The sequence below is a fragment of the Achroia grisella genome, unplaced genomic scaffold (assembly GCF_030625045.1).
Source record: "Achroia grisella isolate CSIRO2021 unplaced genomic scaffold, CSIRO_AGI_Agris_v1 utg308, whole genome shotgun sequence".
Lineage (NCBI taxonomy): Eukaryota > Metazoa > Arthropoda > Insecta > Lepidoptera > Pyralidae > Achroia > Achroia grisella.
In genome coordinates this window covers 689,814-707,527 of record NW_026712791.1, presented here as the reverse complement: position 1 = coordinate 707,527, position 17,714 = coordinate 689,814, and the positions used below count along the sequence as shown (strand labels likewise).

Here is a 17,714-nt window from a genome sequence, read left to right as displayed (position 1 = left end):
TATGTATACCTATCAGTAAATATAACCCAACGTATCCATTGAAAATAACACGAAACAAATAAACAAATTAATATATAGCAATAAAACTCCTGTCCGATATTGAAAAATAATCTTTTTCTATCTTCAAATTAACTAGCATTTGATATTTAGTTCTAAAGATTCAACAGATAGTGCTTTAGAAATAGTAAAAGCCGGATTGTTTTTCTTCTCTGTAACATAATACGTAAGCACTCTCTTCCATTTATCTGCGCATTACTTCCAAGCTGCTTCCAAGTAATATCTCCAGCAGATTCAATCGTAGTACTTTAAGACAAAGCAGCGAACGAGGAACAAAGGACATTGATAATAACGTCCAAGTAGGTATTGTTGAATCGAGTTATATTGTATCGATCGAGGTTCATTTATTTGTTCATCCGGCCTTAACGTTTATGCTGCTCGCAACTCTTTCGTGGGCGTCCTCCCCAATTTAGTGTTGGGAATACCGTACAGATACCATCGATATCTACATTTATCTATTATTCCTTCTAAAAAGGCCGGCAACGTACTTGCAATCCCCCTGGTTGTGTATTATTTACTATTCAGGTGAACCGCAAGCTCGTTTGTCCCCTATGCTATAAAAATAAAACTCAGGACACAATTCACACAACATCATCTAGTTCCAACTTGTGTTATGGATACTAAATGACTGATACAAATATATGTAAATACTTAAATGCATTTTGTAAATAACAATAGAAATTTTCATACCCATGAATTCAAATATTTGTACTGTGGGAGTAATCGATCTCGCAACATCAACAACCATCGGAAGACGTAAGGCCTTAAGGTATAGCACATCATCGCTAGAACACCACGGCCGCGCCGTCTCGATAAAATAAATCAACGGCTCCCTATGTAGGCACAACACTATAAGACTGTTCAACACTGAGCGAGTATTTTTATTTGGAATTTATATCAAGCAACGAATCCCACATTATTGTCTCTGAGCATTTATTTTCTGATGGGCATTAAAACCGAAACCCCTTTTTCTTGAAGACGATTTCATTTTAGCTGGGTTTAGGAAATTTAAGGCCCGTCTTATGAGCTCGGGTGTAGCGCGGCCCTCGATGTCGGTGGGCGGAATAATTAATTTACTCTATTATTATTCCGTTCTCTCATTCAGATAACGCTTTGGAAAAATAATTATTTAGATGACTATTTTAGTTCACTTAAGTAACATACGCCTTTGAATTATTTTACTCTTATACAAATATGACTACTTATACACTTATAGACTATGCTGTCACCATCATGCATGACCATATTAATATGGCCAAATCCTTTGATAAAGTTAAAAGATCAGACTCGGAACAAAGAGAGAAACATAAAAAGGTGATGTATAAAAAAATAACTGAACGCTGATAACTTCTAAATAATTCTTAAAACGGGTTAACACCCGTTTTAAGAACGGGCTAACGCCCGGGTGTTAAATACGGTTAATTCGTCACGTCACAAATTTTCAGGAAAACCATAGGTTTTCTCAAAATTTCTTAATTTATTTATTTGACTAAGGATATAATTTATTACACAATATAGTTTGTCAGTAAACTTATAGACTCTGTTACTAAAAAATAAAGACATATAAAATGATAAATAGTTTTTGTAAACGTTTCAAGTAATCCACGTTTCAATAATTTTCGTATTTAGCAAATTGGTTTTCTAACTAATATACCATATATTGGCTAGAACCATAATCTGCAAAATACGAAAATTATTATATTTTTACTGAGATACACTTTGTGAATAAAATGTGGTACCGCCTGTCGACCTAATTCAGCCTGACAAACAGCTTCCTTTGTGTTTCGGTTAAAGGGTGAGATATGACAGTGTAATTACACAGTAAGTGTCATGACATCCTGGTCCTTCGGAGTGGCAACCCATGAGTGGTATCTCCAATAAATAAAAAGGCGGATTTTTTTTTATACTACGTTGGTGGCTAATAGGCATACGGTAAGGTATAGTTAAAGCTATAATATGACATAGTAAAAGTTTTCTTTTTTTACAACAATTTTCTTTTTTCTTTTTACCATCTTCTGTGTCTGGATATTTCTTATGAAATATTGTCTACTTTTAACAACCTGAAAGCAATATATCTTCGAATATTCAAAAATTAATTAGTACTTATCAAAAATTATGACCATCGCCAGTTAGGTATATATGTATTTATTATATGACATTTACTCAGATTTGATCAAACACTTCTGTAAAGCTTCAAAGGTAGGCCTACCCCAAACCGTTTAAATTAATTAAATTGTGCTTTCCATCATTTTTGCTCCACTAACATAAAAGCTACTGGCGACCGCTCGTGTTGCGACGAATTAAAGTGCATCCCTCATTTGTTTGTAGACTCGTTCATATCCCGCCACAAATGAAATCGCTCGAATATCCCAAAGGCGCTACTATTATGGAAACCACTTTCTTTTATCTCTAGGTACCAGAAAATAAGAGAATATTACAGAATACAACAGAATACAACAGTGTAGCGAATAGATATTTTTATAAATTGAATACTAAATATTACTAGATTCATGTGGCCTTATGTGACGGCTTCAGAGGTTTAGCCGTTTAGCATCTTACACATCTTACCGAGGGTTTCGCGTTTGATTCTTCGTACAATGCAAATATTTGTGTTCATATAATTGTTTTTATTAATCTGTGTTTTCTATGTAGGTATATTATTACAATTCCCCCTAGAAACCATTGTTATACATACCTGGTGAATTTACCACAATGGGCTAACAGATCTGACCTCATACTCATCCTATTATCTGCCACCGATACTCAGCGTATACCGTTGGCGCTGGCGGATGAACCATTTCATTATCATCCATTAAAAAAGTGATGCCCTGTTTTATCTTAATGGGAATTATTACTAGATCCAGATCTCAAGCCTCCTACTATAGTCAGGCAAGCAGAAATTGACTTTTAGCCGCTTGATCGACTTACGCGGGTATGGAGTGCCTTCTGCACTTGCCTCTATTTTCATCCGGCTATAAAGAGCATCAACCGACTTCTATCTATCATGAGTCCACCTCCATATCTGATTATCTTTGCTATTCAGAGCTTAATTTGATTAGCGACCGCAAGCGATAGAGTATGTAAGTACTCAAATGAGCTCTGGGACAGTCGCTAAAGTTGTTTGAATTAGTTGACTTATGATACGATCTAGATCATTGAAGAGATGTGATTTAATATTTTCCTAACTCATAATTAATGGTATCTACTTATAATTTACTATAGCCCTACTCACAAAGTAAAAGATGAATCTTATCGGTAATGGAATTGAATGGAATTGAAATTATCTATTTCAGTAATTAAGCAGCTCGATTTGCATATCTGTACGAATACAAATGTTTGTGACGTGCGAGGTACCAAATCCGCGACCATCGGAAGTAAGGCGATGCGCGGAACTGCTAGACCACCAAAGCTTTCGTAATACTCAATCCTCCAAAATAGAAGAAGCGAAATTAGTAAACAGGAGCAATGCCCTTGTTACTATAAAAATATAGGTACTGTAAGGGAAGCGTATTGTTAGTAACGGTGGTAACGGTTAATAGTGATCCCATCTATAGCAATTTACCATATTAGGTCTATCTCCACGTGATCCCCCTGGAAATCATAGTGGTTAATTCGTCACGATGGGCTAACTGACCTAACTTCAAGCTCATTCTCTCAATCTAATCTCTCAGTGTAGCGCAAGCAAGTGCACCAGTCCATTATCATCAAATGAAAAAATATAGGTACTGTATCAGATTGACTTCCACATCACCCAGAAAATCAATCTAATGATTTCCTGAACTGACATCACCCTGCAATATGTTATTTTCCACCAGTCCCATTAATAGCATATGACCCACCGCCAGCATATGAATACTGCTATCACAGGCATAAGTATTATTCCACCAGCCCCCATTGTCTTCTCCAGGAATGGGACGTAATACACTAACCACAAGTGTATTCTCTGACTTCATCTCTATTGCCGTCGGTTACTGCATTCTCATCACGATCATCATCATTGCTTACTTTTTTACGTAGTTAGAATGGCAAACTAGCTAACGGCCCACCTGATGGTAAGTGGCATCCTGCTTGATGACAAAAATAGAAAGAATGTACCTATTATATTATGTTCACACACAGTCCGTACCAATAAAAAAAAACATCTGCGTAATGAGCACCTGCTTGCTCAGTGTGCACATCTACCTCATTTTAATACTCATAAAAAATATCAACGTAAGCTAGTATTATTTTTATTCATGAAACACTAAAGCACACTACGTGTAGTGACATCTATACCCAAATCTTTGCATATATTCGTTTCACTTTAAACGCCATCTAGACGATCAGCTTGACATCTACATGAATTATTTTCGCTGCTTGTGGCACTGGATAGCACTGTCCACGAATCATGTTAAATTTTTCTAATTTGCTCTACTGCCAATAGATGGCATTAGTAAGTACAAAATTTTATTTATTTTAAAATCTATACATGTAAACAAAACTGGAGTGTCTGTTTGTAATATTGAAATAACCGTTTTTTACTACATGCATATGAATATAAATATGGTACACATGCCAAAATAACATTTTTTACTATTTTTGTCTGTCTGTCTGTCTGTCTGTTTCTGCTTTTTTTGCCAGGTATCTGATGTAATAAGGACTAACGTAAAGTCTTTTATTTAAAAAAAAATCTTTTATTTTAGATAAATAAAGTTAAATTCCACGCGGACGAAGTCGCGGGATCAGCTAGTTTAATATATAAATAGTCATCATAGTATACAAGTAACTAAGCGTAATATACGTACAAAAAAAAATACATAGTAAGTGGAAAATATGACAGTGAATTGTTATAAGACAGAGGAAATTTACCAAGTGGCTTATTGCCACACAGGTCCATATTCTCTCATTCTCTTATGACGTGTGGCAAACTTGAGCAATTTGTATTAGAGATTGTTGGTGCTAGATTCTTCTTGTTTGCCTCCTAAATTTACCTTATAAATATTCTGTTAATGATAGAAACTCGAAACATTGTATTTTATGATGGATGGATTTTTGTTACTTATTCACGCATAAATAACGCAGCAATTTTAAATGAAATTTGTTATATAAATAGATCATATCTTAAATTAATACAGATAAGTATCTGTAGGCCATCCATAATAATTACGTCACACCAATTTCAGTAATTTTTATTTAGATAGAACTATAGGTACGTGTACATTAGTTATGTAGAAAATGTACGTAGTTGGTTGGGGGGTTTTTTTTAAAGGATAATGGAATGGTGCACTCGCCTGCGCTAACGGTTTACGCTGGCGGGACTCCAGTGGAGGATGATAGGATGAACATGAAGTCAGATCAGTTAACCCAACGTGACAAATTCACCGGGAATGTATCACGATGGTTTCCAGGGGGAACCGCGTGGAGGTCGATCTGACATGGTACATTGCTAGCAATGGGATCTTTAGTCCATATTACTAACAATCTCCTTTCCCTCTAGATGAGTGGGTATACCTATACATGTGATTTTTTAATGGGTTTTGGTTTACACGGCGGGGCACGAGTAGAGGATGATAAATTAAACATGAGGTCAGGTGAGTCAGCAGATACCAATACCAAATTTACCACGAATTTATCATGATTATTTCTAGAGGGCACCGCGTGGAGAACCTGACATGGTACCTTACCAGCAACGGGGTCATCAGTCCACATTACTAACAATCCCTCTCCCCGCTACCTACGTGCATTACTAAGAGGCCTGTGCTTGCTTAGTTTGACAAAAAAAGAGTAGAGGAGGACATTTATTTTATAGTCAATTCAAAACATTCAATTGTTATTCAAACAATAACTTCATATGCATTATTTTTTTCTATCTATTTATTTTTGTTGTATATAGTTTCCGGTTTCGTGGCACCTTATTGCCAGCGCCCATGTAGATATTATTGCTTGCACAAGGCAGTAGGTTAATTTACATAATAGATATTCTTTTAGGTGTATATCTGTGTCATATGACTTCTCCAATTCTGACGACTCTTTTTGTAAGGTTTAGAATAATACCTACAAGTGCCACACCCACATTCCCTCATTACTGATCAGTTCAGATAATTGCAGTTTTGTCAGGTTGAAACTGACTAGATTACAAAGTTCAGTACAACACAGTTATCATCGACCTTTTTACATACCTACGGGTGAATATTATTTCACTGAAGATAATTTTGTTATCTTCACTCTTCTGGATTGAACCAACTTTATCTTGAACAGATGTGGAAATACCTAGATAATATATGTAATTACATAGTCCGCTAGATATTATTAGTGGAATGTAAAAGTAAACATTATATTCAATAAGCACACATATACAGTGTACATACACTGTACAGGTCTCGATTGTTAAGAGCACACCGCTGTACTTCCTATGCTCCCGCGTTCGAGTCCTCGCACTGTACGAGCATTTATTGTTAGTGTTGGTCTGGTGTATTTTAAGTATATTATGTATGTTTACGTATACACAAAAAAAAATCCATGTATTCATATCAATTGTCTAGTACTCATAAAACAAGCTCACCTTAGCTTGGGACTAGATGATGCTATGTGTATTGTCCTGAGTTATTATATTATATGTTTTCTAAACAAATATATCAGGTGGACACGGTATGAAGTTTTCAGCGTGGATCTCTCTTTCACTTATTTAGCAACCACTTTTACAAGCAGTGAAATTACTGGATAATGTGCATTACCTACATCTTACCCTCCCTCTCAAGAATGGTAATATTGGCAACACACTAATGTTGTTACGAGTGTCATCTGATGACATGATGATGTATAAGTATAGGCGACAGTTACCACTCACCACCCAGTGCACCGTAAGCCTGTTACCACAGATAACATAATATTACATACTGTTCCTAAACTTTGATCTTAGCCAAAAGACCGAGAAGATTGCATTTTCAAAAATAGTACTTAGGTACTACATGTTGCATTTGTTATGGGAATATTACATATATCCCAACCGGATGGTAGCTAAACTAGATATTTTGGCTAGCTGTTCTTTTCAACTGAAGTAGTTGAGAAGAACAGGCATGAAACTCAACTGATATATTTTATTGTGGTATTGTTATTAATTTTTAGGCGGTCTCTATCTTTAAATATTACATACCATTTTAGTAATGTATAGGTACCTACGTTTACCGTAATATATTTAAAATATAAAATCCCTTGACCGAACAATTATCCCCAAAGCTACAAAGTCATTTACCGAAGAAACGTTTACAGGGCTTTATTCAATAAATATTTCTTAATAACATTTTACGAATTCATTAAACACTAAATCTAAAATATCATCACTAATATTGGTCATATTGTAAAATTATATGCTCCATCTTTCATTAACTTTATCTAATATATAGATATAGTATCTCTATGGTCTATTTATTGTTTTTTAATGTACCATAGCATAGATTACATAACTTAGGTATTAAGATAAATCTATAAGCTTCCACTTGAATTATTTCTATTATACACTAGCTGTACCCGCGATTTCGTCTGCGTAGGGTTTAATGAATTTAATAAAAAAAAGTTAAGTTTTAGTTAGTTTTTCTAAAATAAAAGTGGTAGTAGCAGCTACCTGCCAATAAAGGTCCCGCCATTTCATAGATTAGTCGGACCAAACAGACAGATAGACAGGCAGATAAAAATTGTAAAACATGTTATTTTGGTAGATGTACCTATCGTATATGCATGTAGTAAAAAACTGTTATTTCAATATTACAAACAGACAATCCAATTTTATTTATATGTATAGGTAGATAATATTTTTTTAACATTCCTAACAACATGTGTCATATTTCATAATAATATGTGTCTATATGGAATGATTTCTATAATTCATAACGCAATGCACTAAAATTTCTGTAATATTTATTTTATTAATATTTTAATTTAACTCATTATTTTTATCAAAAATAAGCTTTATTTACCGACCTAAATGATAATAACTAATTAAATTAATTTTATCACAGAAGAACAGATTCTGATGCAACAGATCGACAGTTCGCATCATAATCAGTTAGTTTGATGAGTGGTGTCATTGCAGCAATTAATGTTTTTAAATAACATACCTAATTATCCTTAAGTACCTATATATTTTTCGAGTTTTTTGTAAAACTTTAAAGTACCTACATATTTCAAGTAATGCTTTAAGAAATCAGTGTTGATACATAGGAATTTTACTCCTTTCTTCATTTAAAATTACGCCAAAGGCACGTCCCTGCGACACCAGCATGAACCTTCAGCTTCCTATAACAATGATATAATGATTGCCCCATCAGGTTGGAGGGGGTCGTACTTAATTGATATTGTTGTATAGAACACCACTATAGCATACATAGCTTTTCGTCTCCAATACTCTCTTGGGGCTGTTCTATTGCTACTTCTCTTTAAAATGAGAATACCTGCAGAAGAAATTATAAGTCGCGTTACTTATTCAGCAAATATTCTCGTTTCCGATTGGAAATAAAACCATAGACTTCGTTTTTCCACATCGCAACTTGAAGTATTTTCTTCTACACCCGGGTCATAAGTCCCGGGAACTAGTCGGTGTTTCCCTCTCTGCCACACGATGGACCGGGGTGCCGGTCATACGGAATATCCATGGAATGCTAAGAAATTTCTCTGTTCATACATAGAATATACCCTGATGGAGGGAAGGGGATTGTTAGTAATGTGGACTCATGACCCCATTACTAGCAATGTACTATGTCAGGTTGACCTCCACGCGGTTCCCCCTGGAAACCATCGTGATAAATTCATGGCGAATTTACCACGATGGGCTAACTGACCTGACCTCATGCTCATCTTGTCATCCTCCACTGGTGCCCCGCCAGAGAAAACCGTTAGCGCAGGAGGTCCACTATTCCACTATCATTCACAAAAAAAATATACCCTGATAAACTCATGAATACAAACGTTCGTATCGTGCGAGGTGTCGAGTCGAGCCACGTACATCGAAAGTATGGGATTGTGCTAAAATCAATCAGTCCATTATATATAGATACATTACACCGGCTTCACAAGGATTCAATTATTAAGGGAGTATGTGAGGATATAAATTACTTTTTAAAATACAGTCCTTGTTACTAGCTGATTATTGGAGAACTTCTAGAGATTAAATAATTTTCAAAATGTTTGACTTACTAAACTGATATACACATTAAATATACGGGAGAAAGGCGATTGTTAGTCTCGTCAGGTTGGTTGTTTCCCCCACTTGTCGAGATGGTGATAATGACCTAATTTCATGATCATTTTATCAACCACTCACCGTCAGCGTAAACCCTTAGAACAGACGAGTGCACAATGCAATGATCGCAAAAATTTGAATATTAGTAATTTTTATTTTATTATTTCTACGGAATCATAACAAGGGCGTGGCAAGTCAGGGAACGTTACCATTTTTATTATCCATTGTTTTATTATTATTATCAGTTCACGTGCCTTGACCACGTGGACTGATAATAAAAAAAGGAAGATAAACTAATGAAAATAATGCATAGGTGCAAAGTCCATAGTTCGCATTTGTTATACACACACATATACAAAATTTGCTAATCTTGTAAACAAACAATGTTGACCTTTTATTCCTCGCCTTTCACAAATTATCTAAAACATTATTTAGTCTTCGTTATCTCTAACCGGGTGCAAATTACAAAGTACGGTGGCAGTACAGTTTATTTGGGGGTAACATTATTATTTATAGTAAGAAATGGCCCAATTTCCTCCCAGAGACCTAGACTAGAGTGAGTAATTCTTAATATTCCTCCAATGATGTCCAACCAGTGTATTCCGTTAGCCAGTTAGTTACGTTAAAATACACTAACTATTACATTGTTAATATGAGTATACAAATACGAGGAACAATTTCTATTATGTAGTCGGGCCGTTAACTTGTTTACAGTTCAATTACATAAAAAAACAACACTTAGAGCAAGACTATTTTGAATACCTATAGGTATGGTATACGATATATTCATTAATTCTGATCAATTGTCAATTCTGAGTAATTAGCATAGTTGATAATACTGATTGTTTAAATTTGATTTAACGAATATTATTTACAAAACTGTTGACAATTTTACATAATCTGAGTCATCTAGATACTAGACCTAACTATTTTTACAAATAATGATATTTAAATAGTGATTAATAATGATTTTTTAAATAGGCTGAATAATTACTTAACTTAATATAGCTATAGGTTTTTTTTTTTATGGATGATAATGGAATGATGCACCCGCCTGCGCTAACGGTTTACGCTGGCAGGGCACCAGTGGAGGATAGGTTGGGATTATTAATAATGGTATGTAATATCATATGTTGTCTGTGGTATCGCAGACTTTCGTCCCATTGCTAGGAATGTACCTGGTCAGGTTGACTTCTAGGCGGATTCTTCTGGAAGCCATTGCGGTTCATTTCAAGTGAATTCACCATCATGTGCTGACCAGACTTCTTCATCATGTCATGCTCCACTGGTGCACCGACAGCGTTACCTTTATAACAGACGGGTGCACCATAGCAATATCTGCCATGAAAAATTCTAGACGTGTCTTTATTACTTAACTGGTCCTAATCAGGGATGTTAGGGAGCACCGTAACCGTAACCGAAACTATCGGATATCCGATATAAAAAATTATTCGTAACCGTAACCGTATCCGAATTTCGGATAATATCCGATAGGCGAGGAGCCCAATTTAGACACGTTATTTAACCATTTTATTGGCTATTTGTACTTTACTTTAGAAATTACTTAAAAATTAATATCCGTAACCGAAATTATCCGAAACTAACGGATAATCCGAAATAATTTAACATCCGTATCCGGTATAATAATCGTTCCTATATCCGAAACTTATCCATATCCGAAATTTCACATCCAAGACATCCCTGGTCCTAATCAATGGATTTCTGAATTGTTTGAAAATACGATTAAATTGAGTAAGCACACAAGAAGGATCTGCTGGAACACTAATCTTTATATATAAAAATTACGTGTCACGTTGTTATTCCGCGATGGACTCCTAAACTACTGAACCGATTGCAAATTTGATTTACACATTGTATACCATTTGATCCAACTTGAAAGATACATCTCAATTTGTAGTTACATTATTTTATTCAAAAACCGTAGTCACAGCAACGCGTGGCCGTGTCTTACTGTATCTGTAAAATAATGAGATAATAACAAGTTTATTGACAATATAAGAGATTAATATAAATTGTTAAATGTTATTATCGTACTAAATATCTAATACCTCGCCAATAATTCGTCACTTAGAAGCATATGGTGATATGACGTGAAGTGGGTGTGTTAGAGTCCTTTCATGCGAATACAGCGTGATGTGATAACGCAATATCAACGAGATAACTTGACCCCCAACGAATAACATGTTGATGATAATAGCGTGCAAAGTGGAATGATAACTTTCGTCATCCCTGCCAATGTTCAGATTAGGGGACTCATAAAGCTAAGTTCTATATTAAAATCCATTCAGTCAGTTTTTGCGAAAAAGAGTGACAAATATCCATCCATCCATCCATCTGCACTAATAAGTAATATTAGTCAGATTATTATGACTAACGGCCTCGGTGGTCTAACGGTTTAGCACACCGCTTTAGTCAAAATAGTCGAGAGTTCGATTACTCGCACTGTACAAACATTTGTATCAGTGTGGGTGTTTCCTTATATTATGTACGTATTTACAAAAAAAAACATCTATATATTTATATCAGTTATCTAGTACCATATAACACAAACTCTGCTTACCTTAGATGGCGTTGTGTGAATTATCTAAGGATCATATTATTATTGGTTAAAAAGATGGATACATCTGTGCAATCTAAGCTTTTTCTGACGCCAAGCAGCTTGTATTATAAGATGTATTTCTTACTGACATATTTATCATTCCAAAGTAATGGTAATATGGTATTGTTCTGGGTAGTTTTAATATTTATTTTATTCCTACTCCGCATATCAACTAACACGTTATTATATATTTATTTGTGATGTCTTCAATATTCCTTTATTTTAGATTATCTTTAGATTGTCAACAAATTCGGTATAATAAAACCACCCACAGATTATAATAAAAGTGCCTGTTCCATCCTTGACATTGGCAAAATAACGAAACTCCCATGGAGGCACAGTATAAAAAAAATGTATATACAAACCAAAATAATAATAATAGAGTGTTGTTTTTGTTTTGTATCACCACATCGAACAGTTAGGTAACTACTTATTTGATATTAATTAATACACAAGTACCTACACAAATGGGGGCAATTGGTATACTTTACATACAATACAAATATAAAATACATTCCAGAAACCTTTCACCTGTGTTTAATGGTTGCCTTACTGTAAAGGAATCCATTAAAGATATGGTGAAAGGTTGATGAATGGTCAAAGAACTGAAGACGCGGTTGAATATTCCACTTCATTAGTACTTACACTATTATAATAGAGCAGAATAATAATATTAGTATTATTATTACTCAATGCATAGTACCTATACAATCATAATATTTTGGACAAACATAGGTATCCAACGAATAATATTAGAAATTTAAAAATGTGCCCGTCTTTTTGTGGCATTTCACTACTAAACAGTTAAACGGAAATGATAAAATTGTATTTTTTTTAATGAATGATAATTTAATAATTTAATTATGTATAGATCGGTAGATCAACCTGACACTGTTAGTATTTTTTTTTATTCTGCTGGTGTTGTTTTTGTGTTGGTACCACTTTATTTTCTGTACTCCGAACTGATGATAGTTTTGACATAAGAGTCTGTAATAGACCTACATGAACAAAGATATTTTTAATTTTGAACAGCCTGAAGCAGAAATGTCTCGGTGGATGGCAAAGCGAGACAACACATCTTAAAGCACTAATTTTGAAAATTATCGTGAATATGTCTCTACAAAATTGTCACTAATATATGTTTCTTTAACATAAATAAAAATCCATGGTATTAAAAATGCTGTTATTATAAACTTCAGGCTGTTCAAAATTAAAAATATCTTTGTAAAAAGTTATTGCTCATATTATGAGCAATAACTTTTTACAAAGATATTGTTAACTTTTTTTACATCTCTGGTCCATATTTGGAATGTTAATATCCAATTGAATCGAATTGCCCACATTTCCCAGTGCATATTTGTTACAAAGAGAATTCTATGTGATTATTTATTCAGTAACGATATTTATTAGTATTTAAAATACTGTTACTTAATAAATAACACCGGGAACTGGTATTTTTTAAAAAATTACACTTGCCATTTTTCTTATTTCCAAAATCTAATAATAGAACCACTAAGAATTTAAGTAAATGTTTTAATTCAGTTGTAGGTATTATATTTGTTTATAGTTATTTGACATCGCAATTTCAAATTTTATTATTTAAATCATTATAATTTACCATATTACATATTTTAAAAAAATATGCTGCTGTTGCTATGTGAATACACTGCTCACATAAGTAACATATACCTAAATACATAATAATTCATTATAATTAAGTATTGTGCTACTTATATGTATAACGAAACAAAATAAGAATATGATTAAACTATTTAGGGTTAATTTTTGGTAATTTGTAAATAAATTTATAATGTCTATATAAGTACCTACATATATTTAATCAATTTGCTGGTACATTCCAAGCACAATCGCTAACTTTCAAATGTTTAAATGCAACCCGCGAAATCCCAAATTGAGTATCCAATGAAAAAACTGGACAATTTGAAATGACCAATGGCAAAGCTCGCATGTGGTGTGACATTGTTAGGACGCACCTAGCACTGCCAAGCAGTCAGCCACTTTTGAGTTTAACATTGTTTATACTACAAACCCGTAACTATTTTGTACTTAATAATTCAACATTAAATACTTTTATTATTATACACACAACAATACATAGACACTTAGTATTAATTATATATCCACAACATACTGATAAAACAAAGTTCGCTTCCCCCGCATCGTATGATCACATCATATAAATGCGAGATTCTCCCCACCTCTAATCAGACGTCAAGCAATTCTGTCGCGTACGGTCGTTTATTGTTCGCGCCGCCAGTTCGCGTTATTTCGTAAGCCGTGGTTACAAGCGTCAATTTTACAGTGACATCAGTAAAATTTAGCTCGTTTTAGTGTTCAGTGATATTTATTATTTTAAATAACACAAGAAGATGTCGTTCAACACCGATATTTCGACCAAATTAGAAAATAGCAGGTAAGGAGTGTTTAATTTTTGAATGGAATGTGCGGCCACAGCCCTGTTCCTTGCGGGCTTTTGGCTCTATGAGGTGATGGTTACGCGTGCACTATGCATTCTTGAGCGCCGTGTTGCATTTGCAACGCATCGTGCAATGAGATACACGTGATGACACCATTCTCAAAAATGCAAAAAAAACATTTAATCAGCCATGACGGTCTCACTGTCACTTACATCATTCTAAGTAAACTATGCTTTCGTTTTATTTCCTGGAATCGTGTCACATGACGATATCATATGATAGTCATTATCCTATTCATTGATGAATTTTATCCGAAGAACCATTGGACATGCGCGGACATCATGACTCAGATAGACTGGGTTGCCTTCATTTCGTAACACTTACCCATTACATTCCTCTTTTCATATATCAAATTCATTAACTCAAATCTATGACCTTATCCGTTGTTCATTCAAAGTTAAATAAGTAGTTACCTGTCTCCACTTGATATCAGGTAGGTAGTAGGTAGTTGTATTACTACAGGTGACATTAATCAATCATTAATATGCATTGGTAATATGCTTAACCAGTTTTCTACAAGTAATACTTTAATCAGTAGGTACACATACAAACAAGTATAAATACTTTCCTACTAATGATATCTATACACATAATGAGTTTAAAAATTAATTTGTGAACATAATTTACATTTATGACATTACATTCATCAAAACTTCATTGCATGTATTATCTAAACAATAAGTTGTAATCCAAACACAGATTTAAATAAAAATAAGTCTAATTGATATTACTATTAAAGTTAATTTTGATTTTCTCTATAGATACAGCTAATAAGATCTACAGTGCTGTCTAACTGTCACTTGCTCACCTTGATGACGTTTACTTTCACAAATGAGATGCTTCTGGCAATATTGTTACTTGTAACCTGGTTATGCATGCAACACAAGTTATTTAGTCATGTATTATGTCAAACTCGTGAACAGACACACCCCCTCAAATAGCATTGAATGAAGTATACAAATTAATGAAATCACTTTCTTACTTTTGTAATAACAAATAAATGTATGAACTAGCTGCTGTTAGCTAGCCCTCTATAACTGTTGCAGACTGTACTGGCTAATCGGAAATGTATTTGTTATTCTGAATTCGCATTTAAAATTGTATTTCATTTATTGTGTGAATGTATGAATGGACACACTTTCACAATTATTATGGAACTTAACTATCATTATTATAATGTTTCAACTAATAATGAAGATGTATGTGCATTAATAGATATAGGAAGTCTATTTCCCATTCTCTCCCAAACATAGGTTGCTCTTGTTTGTGAGCATTAAGTAAAAGTACTGACATGCTTCCATTGCTAGCGAGCTGTTATATGTCTTATAATATAACCTATGTACAGCTTGTACAGTAATTTTATTCATATAACCTTCTATGCAGCAACAGCATTATTATATATATTACAAGTGAATATGATAAGTATAATGTCAATGAAATGAAGTTATTCTTTGACTACTAAAATAGAATTTTGATCAATAGTTATTTAGATCAGAATATAATTAAAATTTCTATTTTTTTACATCGATTTTAATTAATGAAACATATGCAACAGTAACAATTCCACTAGATTAAATGTAATATTTAATAATTATTATATTAAATTAAAAATATAAATATTACATTTAATCTAGTGGAATTGTTATTGTTGTGTATGTTTTATTTAATTAAAATGAATAACACAAATTGTACATTGATCCTACATTACCAATGCAATCATAGGAACACTTGACAAGTGTGCAATTGGTCAAAGTTTTGCGTTTTGTTCTAGGAATTTACATTAATCATGCATAGAATGCAATGAAACATTTTTAAAAGAATCATCATTGCAATAATGTTATTATGTATTTATTTTTCTTAGAATTATTATTTTTCCTATATACATATTAATTGTCATTAATCTTTTACATTTATAGCCAAACAGATTAATATATACAAAATAATACATTTTAGTTTTTGTTTGGGAGATTTTAGTGACCACTACATAAATATATGTAATAGTTACAGTCCTCATATAGTTAAATGAGTCATTGGTAGTCATTTCCTTAATACAATATTTGAAAAATTCCCTTATTGCCATTATCCTGAGGTTTTTCAATTTACATACTCATATTATTTATATAATATTTGTAATTTTCCTGCTCTGTCTGTGCATTAACATCTATCTCAGTATTTCTGTTCTCAATTATAAGCTACTAATTATAAAGTTCTTATTACCATAGTCAACAAGACTATAGTCTAGTCAGGGCTAATCTGGTCCACATCAGATGAAATTACATCTTATTCTTATTAACCTATTCTCCCCGTCAGGTACCCGTTATCCTTGTTTAAAAGAGGTTTTAAAATATGTCTCTAATTAATGCTACATGCAGAATTCTAATGAATTCTATAATAAACAGGCAATTGTGACAAAGGAACTAACCATAATCTATTTAATTGTTACAGAAACACTCTGCGAAAAATTGCCCGGCACGATGACACGGAGTTCTCAAAACAGAGCATCCTCAACGACATGGAGAAGTTCGTCAAAATGGTCAATACCATGGACGAGACCGTGCTAGTACCCAGCCGCCTGATGAACCTGCCGCAGGAGGGAGACGATGACCCATTCAACATGTTTGCCATGCTGAATGACTTGAAGACTGAACTATTATGGGCAGGGGATGCTGAAGATCATGTAGAAAGAGGCAGACGGGTATCTGATATCAGCGATACAGAAAGTGATGCGTCTAGTGCAGCTGGAGACTCGGGTATTGACGGCGAAGAGGAGAGGGAGTCAACAGCGCGCGCGGCAGCTGCATGCCGGAAGCATCTACGGGGTCTCAGGCGGTCTCTGCGCCACCTGACTGCTGCCGCCGCGCATCTCACGAGGTCATATCAAGAAGAAGTCGGCGCACCGGTGTAGGGTATATTTGTTTTCTGTGATCAACGCCTATCCCGCACGCGCTGTATATATAGATTAAGCGGCCCACGATGTACATATAGTTTTATAGGGCCGACCGTGTATGGGAATCTCAGTAAGTTAAATGCGGTTATTTAATAAATTTAATTTTCATTATTCTGTTTATTTTATTTAAATCTCTAGGCTAGGCACAGACCAGTATTTTTTTTAAATGAAACTTGTAATTGTAGTATCATAAGTATTAATACTTATGATAACACAATTAATATTGTTATAATAACTATATATCAGTATAAGTATAAAATAGTGAAAGAGTCGCCAATACTACTTACTGATTTATTTAGGTATATAAGAACGAACAAATGAATAAATTTATATATGAATTTTATTTTCTTAAATTGTAATTTAGGGAGTTTGATATTT

The 17,714-nt window shown here is 33.8% G+C and overlaps 1 protein-coding gene across 1 annotated transcript; it reads left to right on the top strand.

The window, feature by feature from the left end:
• The first annotated feature begins 14,105 nt into the window (after positions 1 to 14,105).
• LOC131843447 (mid1-interacting protein 1-B-like) lies at positions 14,106 to 17,447 on the top strand. Its single transcript, XM_059192091.1, has 2 exons — positions 14,106 to 14,325; positions 16,835 to 17,447. The coding sequence occupies exons 1-2, from the start codon at positions 14,282 to 14,284 to the stop codon at positions 17,292 to 17,294; spliced, it is 504 nt and encodes a 167-aa protein (XP_059048074.1). The 5' UTR covers positions 14,106 to 14,281; the 3' UTR covers positions 17,295 to 17,447.
• Positions 17,448 to 17,714: the final 267 nt, after the last annotated feature.